This window comes from Oryzias latipes, chromosome 5 (genome assembly GCF_053564925.1).
Source record: "Oryzias latipes strain Hd-rR chromosome 5, Olatipes_Hd-rR_3.1".
Lineage (NCBI taxonomy): Eukaryota > Metazoa > Chordata > Actinopteri > Beloniformes > Adrianichthyidae > Oryzias > Oryzias latipes.
In genome coordinates, this window is record NC_136241.1 from 13,450,220 (window position 1) to 13,461,435 (window position 11,216).

The 11,216-nt window shown below is 45.0% G+C and overlaps 1 protein-coding gene across 2 annotated transcripts in view; it reads right to left on the reverse strand.

The window, feature by feature from the left end:
• LOC101167781 (A-type voltage-gated potassium channel KCND3) overlaps positions 1-8,850 on the reverse strand; it is a 121,507-nt gene extending 112,657 nt beyond the window's left edge. Inside the window, exons 1-3 of one of the 2 annotated variants that reach the window (XM_078947158.1) lie at positions 8,512-8,848; positions 6,949-7,859; positions 6,686-6,876 (exon numbers count right to left, since the gene is read on the reverse strand). In XM_078947158.1, coding sequence (XP_078803284.1) covers positions 6,686-6,876; positions 6,949-7,788 — 1,031 coding nt within the window. In that variant the 5' untranslated portion in view covers positions 7,789-7,859; positions 8,512-8,848. Of the gene's footprint in view, positions 1-6,685; positions 7,860-8,511 lie in introns of both variants that reach the window. The other variant, XM_020703200.3, reaches the window with a different exon arrangement.
• Between the last annotated feature and the right edge of the window lie 2,366 nt (positions 8,851-11,216).

Consider the following 11,216-nt stretch of genomic DNA (forward strand, 5'->3'; position numbering starts at 1 on the left):
TTCACAGAATTTACTACACTGGACAGAGGATGTTCAAGATGGGTCTCAGTAACTCAGACATTTGTCAGCACTGTGACAGTAATCTACTCGACAATTACATGCATGCACTATGGTTCTGCACGCCTGTCCAGGCTCTCTGGCAGCAGGTATGTGCCGATCTATCAGTCTGGCTTAAGGTTTCAATCACAGCTTCACCGTCACTTTGTGTGCTTGGTGACATGAGTGCCATCGATGTAGAAGGAGGATTAGCATCTATCATTTTCATAACTTTTTGCATTGCTAAAAAAACTATTTTAATAAATTGGAAAAGCAAAAAAAATATAAATATAAGTCAACACAGAAATCTGCTGCTTGATCATATCAGCTTGGAAAAAATGTCAGCCCAAAGTTCAAGTAACTTTGAAAGAATTCGGTCTCTCTGGTCTCCCATAGCTAACTCCGTGACTTAGGGGGTGGGGGGGGCATGGTCGTCGCTGCTCTTTGCCCTTCTGCCGTGGGCCGGGGTGGGGGTCGGGGCCTCCGGTGCCTGGCCGGGGGTGGTGGGGGCTCCGTTGGTCGGGGGGTCGGGTCCGGCGCCTGGGTGGGGCGGCCTGGGGCGCTGCGTGGTCCTCTGGGCTTGGGTGTGGGGGTGCGTGGTGGGGGGTGGGGTGGTGGTCTGGCTTGGCTTGGGGGGGTGGTCCCTTTGCCTGTGCTGGGGGGGGTTGGCGGGGGGCGCTGCTCGGGGGGGGGGGGGCCCAGCGGCGCTGGATGGGCTTCCCGTCTACACCTGGGGCTGGGATCGGCCCTTCCCTGGCTCTGGGGCGGGACGGGACAACCCTCTTGGGGCCCCCGGTCGCTCTGGGTGTCATCCGCTTCGGCTGCGGGGTCTGGGGGTGGGGTGGGGTGGGGGTCTTGTCGGCCCTGTCCTGTGGGGGGGCATTCTGGGGGAGGGGGGGGGGGGCACTATTGGTACGGGGCAGGGGGGGTTGACGGGTCGGGGTCTCCGCTGAGGCCATCGGCGGTTTCCCCGGCCGGTTGGCTGCCTCGGTCCCGTCGAGGCCTGACCAGAGCTCTTCTAGGGCCGGCGTTTGGGGGTGGGGGCCTGGGCTTGCTCCGGGGGGGGCCGGCGCTTTCTGGCTCCCCTCTCTCTGTGTGGGGGTGGTGGTGCTGGGCCTGGGGTGTCTGCGCCTCCGGGGGTGGGGCCCCGGGGCTGGGTGGGCCTGGCCCCCTTGCTGGGGGGGGGGCAGGGGACGGCTGTTTGACCACCGGAGGACAGTCTATCATCTGTCCCCAACTTACCCCCTTCCTCATATAACCTCATAATAGGGTGAGGGGGTGGGGGGCTTAGCCTGCGATGAGCCTTGGGGGGGGGGGTTTACTAGGCAGTGACCCCCCTCCTGTGGTTGCCGTATGGAGTGGGCCCCCCCTCTTTCGGTTTTATTTGCACCTTAGACATGTAGGGCCCTTGGTAGGGGGGGTGCTTGGACATCACTGCCAGCAAGCAGCGGATGTCCTCCTAGCACCCTACCCGCCAATTTTAACCGCACCTTAGACATTTAGGGCCCCTTGGTGGGGAGGGTGAGGGGACGTCACTGTGAGTAATCAGGAGACGTCCCCTTAGTGCCCTACCCGCCAATTTTAACCGCACCCCCCTTAGTACACACACCCCTCCCCCCTCAATATATACATCCCAACATAAACACACACACATGCACACACACACTCTCTCAAACACACATACACGCACACACATTTTGCAAGGAAGGTGGGACCTAGGACCATCTGTCCCCTGTCTCTTCCCTGGTGGGGGGTACGGGCCCCTTTGCAACGGCGGCTGTGTCCCCGGGGTGCTGGCCTCCTGGGCCCGGCGGTGCTCTCTCCGCGCGGTGGGGGGTTCACATTACATCTGAGCCGGGGGTGTTCGTGTCCCTGGGGGGTGGGTTCTGGTCCTTGCTCCTGAGTGCTGGGCCCCGCCAAATTTCCAACTGTGGCCGAGCCTGGTCGGGCCATATTTACAACACCCCTTGTGGGCCCTCTTTTTTCCCCGGGGTTCCCCCCTTCTGGGCGGGGGCGGCGGGCCCCTGCCTCGCTCCTCCCTGGACCAACCGTGGGCCGGGCGGATGGCTGCCTGGAGTGCGGAGTGGGTCTCCCTTGGGGGGTCCTGGCTCGTACCTGGGGTTGGGGCGGGGGGATGCCCGGAACTCCTGGGTGGTGGTGGGGTGCTCGTCTGGGGCTGTGGGCGTCCTTCTCCGGTGGGGCCCTGCGTTGGGTTCTCCCGGCGCGGCGGGGGGGCTGCTCTCCTGGTTGGGCTGGGGCGGCGCCCTCTTTCCCTCCGTGCCTCCCTGCTCTCTGGCTCTGGGGGCCTTGCGGCGGCCCTGCTGGCCCTGGCCTGGGTGGCGGGCTTGGTCGCCCGGGCGGCGGTTGTTCCCTGCCGGTTCCCGTGTGGCGTTGGGGGGATTCCGGCTGCCGCTGCTGGTGCGGTGGGGGTCTTGGGGTGGGGATGGCTGGGCACTCTCCCTCCTTCTTTTCACGTTCCACCATCCATTTTAGAAGAACATAAACACTCACCTGAGCACAGGTGTTAGCTCAACAGACTGAATGACTGAAATATTTCACACTAGTTGGTTTTAAGGCATAAGTATGCGTGTGAACACTATCTGTTTTGTGTACATGTCGACAGGTGGACATTTTTGCAACTAACAGGTGTGTTTATAACATTTGAGTGTGTGTGTGGACAGGCTCCGCCCTTTTTTTTTTTTTTTTTTTTTTTTTCATTTGAACCTTACCATAATGATTAACAACCAGTAAACTTGCTGCTTTATGCTGCTTCATGGTCTTACCCCCCTTCCCCTCCTATTATCACCCCCTACCCCCCCTCTCTCTAACGTCCCTCTCTCTTCTTCCCCTCTTTCCTTTTCCGTCCGGTCCAACACCAAAGATTTTCAGACATGTTTGAAATTAATAAAGTTTGGCCTCAATTACAAAAGGGGTTTATTCAGACATACCTTTGGTTTGTCTGAAGATTAATAACCCCTCTTGTTAAAGTAAAATCTGTCCAACCCAAGAGGCCCTCAGCTCTCATCTGTCTGCCTAGCTGTTGGACAGGACAAGTTAAAAAAAAAAAAAAAAAAAAAAAAAAAAAAGAAAATAAAAGGTGATGTGATAGTTTTTGGCTTTTCAATTTCATCTCCCGCCCATATGTGTATGCAAAATATACAGTTTTGGAGAAATTACAAAAATCAGCTGTTCTGTACTTTGTGCCCCTAAACTAAATGATGACATTTTCTTGCAAATTCAGAAATGATTTAATTACTTTTAAGCAGAACTTTTTTTATTCATAATGTTTTGGTAAAAATTCATCCCCACACATCGGGCATGCTCTCTGTGGTAAAACAATAATTTTATACGTTAGTTGAAATAAGCAATGATTCCAAACAAGTAAAAAGATCAGTTTGCTATCCCTGAAACAAAACAAAAAACGTAATTTAAAACATTTTTTTTTCTTTTAATGCATTCAAATCTGGCCTCTAAATTGAATCTCAGGAGAATGTGACAGATTAAATTAACAAATAATCCTACCAAATGTGTCTGCTTCCTACTTTAACTACAATAACTCAAAAAATACCAGTTTATCCAAATGAATAAAATATGTTTTTTAGGTTCTTAGACACTTTCTTATATGTTAGGGAGTTATTACATGTTACTAGAAAATGCCTCTGCATTAAACGTCACTAGATTTATTGGAGTGTCTGGGAGGAATGGTGAGCATCACACTTCCACAATGGCTCTCTGTCACTTTCACAGCAATGAACCTCAATGAAACAGTCACCAAAGTTTCTCTGACTGAATGTCATCACTTTAACATAATCATAGCATAGATTATGTCATGAATATGTCAAAAGAATAAGGACAGGTTCTGTTTTCTTTTAGTTTTACACTTGAAACAGTATTTTCACACGTACTCTGAAAAAAGGTTCTGGGTTTCTGTGGGAGGGTTTACCTACCAAAACAAAAGTCAGTGTGGGTTTGTGAAAGTGTCACGAAGTTTACAATATTACTTCATTACTTCATGAATGTGGACAGAAATATTTAAAATGCCTTATTTAGTGGAATGCAGCACAGACAAAATAATTGAGTTACATCGTCTCATGATGGAATGTGTGTCTCTCGACTTTTGACACACACAGAAGTAAGCTGGAGAAATACACAGCACTAAAAGAACTGTCGCTGTTGTTAACTTAAAATATTCTAAAGTATTTTCTGTCATTTTTCTGTAGCAAGGGAGGTAACTGCAAAGCATATTCCTAAATGCAGTTTATGTAGCTAAATTGTTACAAAAAATACAATTTGTTTGATTCATCAAAATGTCAAGTGTTTACTTACACAAGAATAGCGTTCCTCAATATATATATATATATATATATATATATATATATATATATATATATATATATATATATATAAGATGGACTGGAAACCCCGAGGTCAAAATGGGAAACACCTAGAGAATGAGAGGGCAAAGATCCTGTGGGACTTCCAGATCCAGACTGACAGGATTGTAATGGTGGATAAAGAACAGAGGAAAGCTGTTGTGGTGGATGTGGCAGTGCCAAGAGATGGAAACATCAGGGAGAAGGAACACGAGAAACTGGAGAAATACCAGGGACTCAGAGAAGAACTGGAGGAAGCCTGGAAAGTGAAGGTGACAGTGGTGCCTGTGGTAATTGGAGCACTCGGGGCAGTAGTCCCCAAGCTGGAGGAGTGGCTACAGATACCTGGAAAGACCTCAGACCTCTCAGTCCAGAAAACCGCAGTGCTATGAACAGCTAAGATACTGCAGGACCTTCAAGCTCCCAGGCCTCTGGTAGAGGACCCGAGCTTGGAGGAGAAACCATCCACGGAAGGGAATTGTGTGTGTGTATGTATATATGTCATAAAATATATATATATATTGCAATTATCACAAAAAACTTCAATCCATTAAGTAATGCTATATTAAATCAAACTTTTGTAATACTTTCAAGTTCACCTTGCCATTCACACCACTGAATGTCAGGCAGCTTGAGGGAAACATTAAAGCTCAGAGGAATCATTATAAAGGTGACAGAGTATTTCTTATGGGACACCTCACCTTCAGACACACGGGGAACTGAACCTGCTTTGTAATCCAGTTAAACTCTTTCCTCTCAAACCATTTTTAAAGTGACAGCTCACACCAGAGGATACATTCCTACACAGCAGCAGCCAAACTCAATCATTGCGCATTTCTGTATTCTCACCTAACTAAGGGTGTAACAATTTATTGACTTAATTAATTAATGGATAATGCTCTGATCTGATATCTGTAAGTTGTCAATCAAACTGACCTAAACCATTAGAAAAACGTTTCAAAATGAAATAAATCAATGTTGAAAAATGCCATTTGGATTAAGGTACGGTACGTTTATTTAACTATGACGTAAAAATGTGTCATCACAGGAGACAACACACACATGATGTCAGAAAAACTGATCAAGGCCTCATTCCAGTCCAATGTGTGGAAACACTTGAATTTTGCAAAGACATGTGACCATACAGTGTGGTATAATGTTCTAATAATGTTCCCTTTGGATTATTGCGATGTGGAAAAACAACAGTAGGCTGAACTTTATAAAACTAAAATGTGTATGTATTTACCATTAAGTCCTGTTTACTTGTTTTTATTGTACACATATTTAATTTATGCTTGAATATCATGAAAGAAATACAACGAACCTGAAAAACGTCACCTGCATTGTTTAGTACCTATAGCATCATGGTCTGTGGTGAGTTTTTCTTGCATGCTCAGCCAATGCTCTTTATGCTCTCTATTCTCCCACTCTCCACCTGGTGTGCCTAATCATTGTCATTCATCCCACCTATGAGCCACAGTATTTAGGACTGACAGTTCCTCATACTCTTTGGCAGTTCGCTGTGCCTTGGCTTACATTCTTGCATTTTAGTTTTTGCTTCTGGTTTTTTATCCTTTTCCTGTCCCAGGTTAACATTAAGTCTGTCCTTTTGGTGTATCGATCTGCCTTTTCTTGCCTTTGGATTACGAATGTTGGATTTGTTTGCCTCCCCTGACTAGATTCCTCCTCTTTCCCTGACATTTTAAGCATGCTCCTTCTCCAGTTATATGAATCTAATCATTGTAAAAAATAAAAAATAAAAAAAATGAATTTTTACAACCCTACATCTAACAATTTTTTAAAATTTTAAATTTTGTTTTAAAAAAAAAAACAAATGTGCTGCAAACGTAAAGATAAAAGATATTACAGCTACAGCTAGAAATCAGTAAAATCAAAGGTGATCACCAAAATCCTAATGAGTATCTGAACAGTACTGATATTTATGGAATGTGTTCGTCCACTGTCCAATTATATAGGAAGCATTAGGTGAAGTCATCAAAATGCCATGAACACTTGTGTTGACAAATAAATGCTAGACTGGTCACCATTACTCACACTTGCAGGCTGGAGCATACAGAAGTATAGGGAAAGCTGTCCCAGGACTCATTTGAAAGTCAAAACAATTCTCATTAATTATTAACTTGGATGAAAAACTTCAAACAAACACAACTAAATAATTTATTTGATTTCTTAAACTGTGCGTTTTGATCAAGAAGAAACAAAGATACACATACGGCGTGATTAAATGAACAATTTGCAACAGAAATCCCACTCACCCCAGTGTGGTCATGGTGACTATGGTGTACCAGAAGGAAGCTGGGATGCTGGTGAACTTGGTGGAGCTGGAACCCTTTTCGGCATAGAACATGACTGTGGCAAAGATGATAATGGCCATAGTAAGGGAGAAGAGGAGGAAGCCCAGCTCTGAAGCACAGCTCTTCAGAGTGTAGCCAAGGATCCGTAGGCCCTGTGAGTGGCGAGAGAACTTGAATATCCGAAACACCCGGAACACACGCAGAGTTACAAAGGCGCCGCTCACGTCTTCGTTGTTGGTCATCACCAGGCCGATGTAGTATGGCAAGATGGCCACTACATCGATAATGCTCATCACAGAGCGCATGAAGCGGTAGCGACTAGGCGCGGCGAACAGCCGCAGCAGGTACTCCACGGTGAATATCATGACACAGGCGGTGTCTATGCAGAAAAAGGCCACGGTGTAGCGCTCACCACAAGGCATATCTTTCTGGTTGAAAGTTGAACCACAGGGCACTGTCTCCACCACATTAGTGATGACTGAGATGGCAATGAAGAAACCAGTGACATAGTAGAAGACAAGGGCCATGGTGGAGGTGTGGGGGTTCTCAAAAGCGCGCCACATGGTCTCCCTGAAGCTCATGTTTGGCAGCTTCATGTCCTTGATTTCCTCCTGGTCGTCCTGCAGCCGCTCCAAGTTTTCCCTCTTTCTGTCCTTGTACTCTTCATAGCAGCAGTCGCCGATAATCTCAGGGATGATGCCAAAGAATGTAAGCTCCTCATCGTATGCTGAGATGCACTCATGACGAGGGTAATGCAGCTTCCCAGTCCGGTAGAAGTTAAGGATGCTTCTGAAGGCATCGGGGTCCCGGTCAAAGAAGTACTCCTTAGTTTCCTCGTTATAGAAGAAGTCTTTCTCAGTGCTGCCCAGCAGGGTGTCTGGATAACGGTCAAGGGTGGTCCTCCACGTCTGAAAGCGCCGACCGCTGATATTAAGAATTATCAGCTCATCTTGTCTCTTGCTGTTGTCTCCTGGTGCGTTGGGCATGGGGCAGTTGGCTACAGGCATCCAGCCAATGGCTGCAGCCCTAGCAAAAGGAAGCCACGCTGCCACTCCCGTTGCCATTGCAAAAACAAAATGTGGGATTATAGTGTTCCTCACCTTCAGGCTTGACTGTTTCTGGATGAAGGTGGCATCTGAAAAGAGGAGAGAAATGTAAACATATGCCATAGCAGATCAACCCTATTTGTTGATCTTTGTTCAAATTTTCTGCTGAATAACATTTCCTGACATTCTGCAGCTCCAAATTCAACAGAAAAGGGTTTTTTCAAACGAAAACAGTATAACACCTTCGATTTTTGCATTGCGGATGCTTATTTTCAAACATTAATTAAAAAGTGAGTAAATGTATTGCGTTTAATCAGCTCTGCATCAGCAAAATTAATAGACGAACAAGAATCCCATGAGCTGCATCATTACAGTTTAGCAGAGAGAAAAAAAACAAGAACTGAAATAAACCTGTTGAATCTAAATCAGGAGGGAAGCTGCTCACTATTTATTCACGCTGCAATGTGAGCATGACACTTCAAGTCATTCATTTGTTACTAGAGAACAAATTATGAATAATGCATTTTAAAAATGTCAGTTGAATAGAAAATTTAAGCATTTTTAAATGAGCCCACCCTATAAGTGTTTCATTAAAACTTGCAGCTTTTCTTTATGCACAAAATGAATGAATTAGAAATAAATCACTGATTTGATCCTTTTTATTGCGCAGAAATTAAACTTTTGCAGACATTCTTCCTTTACAAACTGCCACAAAAAAAGATTGTATAAACACATACTCACCAAACAAAGAAGAGTGGGTGATTAACTAAAAAACCCCAAACTGAAGCAGCCTCAGTGATAATGCAGTCTACAGGAACTCCGGTCCATGTGTGGAGCAGAGCCGGAGAGCAGCACTTCTTTTCCCGGTGGACCAATCTAAACTCCCGCAAACCGCTGCTAAACTACTCCAATTAACTACTCTGCGCACGAAAGCGTCAGTCAATCAGTCCTGCTGTGAGACGTGAGCGTTGGAGGACGAAGTCTACATCATGGCTTCTTTGTTCTCCCGTTTGTGCGGAGAAAGTGAAGCGATGGAGAGCCGTGGCGCGCACTCTTCCTCTCGTTCAAAGTACAATGTGCGCGGCTCGCTGTCTGTGCCAGCTCCTGTCATCACTCCTCCTCCTCCTTCCTCCCTGCCTCAGTTTGAGCCCTGTCACTTTAACTGTTTGCAACAAGAGGTGCTGCCGTTTATCATCAACACTGACGCGGTGCTAAACCCAAAATAAAATACAATAAAATATAAACAAATATATTAAGACACAAATATAAAAAAAGAGAAAGACTAAATAAATAAACATGATTATCAATTGAGGAAATAAATAAGTGACATAGACACACTCCCCCGTACCATCAGGCTTTATTCACTTTAGACCAGGGGTCACCAACCCTGTGCCCGCGGGCACCCACGCGCCCCCGAGCTCCCCTTGTGGCGCCCGCAGGGAATGCTACAAAAGTAGCATTGCTCAAATAGCAAATCAATATATTGTGGCGATCCGATGGTTAGCCCCGCCTTCAGCTTTTAAGACTTTAGGAAGTGGGGCATCTCAGGTGTTAAATCGCTCACCATAAGTGAGGGAACTGTGAGCAGAAGTGAGGTTAATGCTGTTTGTCTGGTGGTGGGTGTGTTCCAGTGACGTGCGGTGAGGTTAATGGCTGGTGAGGCACTGACGTCATCAGTCAGATTTACAAACATATGAACCATACTGAGTAACTTATTCACCATTTAATTGACAACAGTTAACGTGTGTTGTTTAAAATATCATTTCAACGTGTTTTTTTTTCATATACAAACTGCAGCATAGAAAAAAGCACAAACGTTATTATCATCTTACCTTTACTTGTAAATAAAGTCCATACGCCGCTCCTTCTGAAGAAAATGACTTGCCGCTTGCTATCACTTAGTCTATTGTTTTTTAGCGTCATAATCTCAGGGCTCACCGGCGCCCCCTAACATGAGTCACAAGAATGTCTGGCCTCACCCAGCGGCTTTTTTGCCGGCGTTTAGCGCTCAGCACAAGAAACACGTCCCTCACATACAGTTATTTATAAAAACAAACACTGTACATCATATACATCTGCTAAATTATGTAAACTCAGCTCATATAGTACAAGTGATTGAACCGACATACAGAGAGACAGCAGTACCCTCTGACTGCATAGGTATTGCGCAATCCAAGGTGAGGCTCAGCGGGCTGGTGCCTCATCGCACGTCACTTTTTAGTATCTGAACGGCAAATGCGGAAATTCAGCGATTTTGAAAAGAAAAAACACCCAAAAATGGTACATTTAAATGGAAAATGACTGCAAAGCAGAAATTACTGATTAAATATAATAATTGAATTTATTTTTTCTCTTTTCTTCCCATAATAACAGGTGAGGCACAGCCTCACCTGCCTCTCCTGACTGCACGTCACTGGTGTGTTCAAAATGAATGGACAGATGCGATTGTCCACAAACTAATATGAGAGTCGTTCTCAAAAAACTGGGGTTGTGGCGCGGGTAACATATTCGGACGTGTCCAGTGGAGCCGCTATCAAGTAAGAGGATAGTGAATTAAGACTCTGGCGGCACGGTACTTACCTGAATAGTAGAGGGTGGCGATTCAGTGCTTGCTATTAGTAATTGTAGCACTTTACTTTTGCTATCGTGAAATGTATGGCAGGGTATGGAACGGCCTGAAACCTGCGAATCAGCGCTCCCGCTTTTGAGAAAGAGGCGCCTGTGTGTGTGTAAGGAGGAGAAGGGGAGGGATAGTGGGGCAGTTTGCGAGGTAAAACGGCGCACTGAGACCATTGCGCAACACCTGGATCATTGGGTGGCTTAAATTACTCAGCTCATTCTAATAATGTCATTCTTCACTAACTATTGCTGACATTTTTAACAGTGGTCTGTATTTTCCATATACATTTATTTTTACGTTTTTTTTAGTTGGTGATAGTATTGTATAAATAAAGACAGCAGGTAATGCAGGTTGGAAAACTGCTGCACTTTTCAGATCATAAATAAACAATAGATTATTTGTTTATGAAAGTGTTGAGGATTTTGGATGATTTTTACTTTTGTTGTTGCACAAAATTAGGAAAATGCCAAATATTTTTGGAGTAATCCCAGTGATGAGTTCTGTGATTCAGTTTTTAATGTTTTATGAGACCTAAACATTATTTTCACAATAACAGGTTTTTAAATAATCAAAAACCTCTGATACGTTTCACAAAGACACACACACAGCACCAGAGACACACACAGGACCAAAGACACACACAGGACCTCACACACACCAATCAGAAATGAACTTAATTGCTAAAAATGATGTCAGGAGTTCAGCTCTAAAAAAAAATGACAAAAGAGCAAAGAAAACAGAATCATTTGATTTATTATTTGTAATTATTAATATTTCCTGGCTTTGTTTGTTCATATTTGCATAATTTTGACAGAATGTATTTATT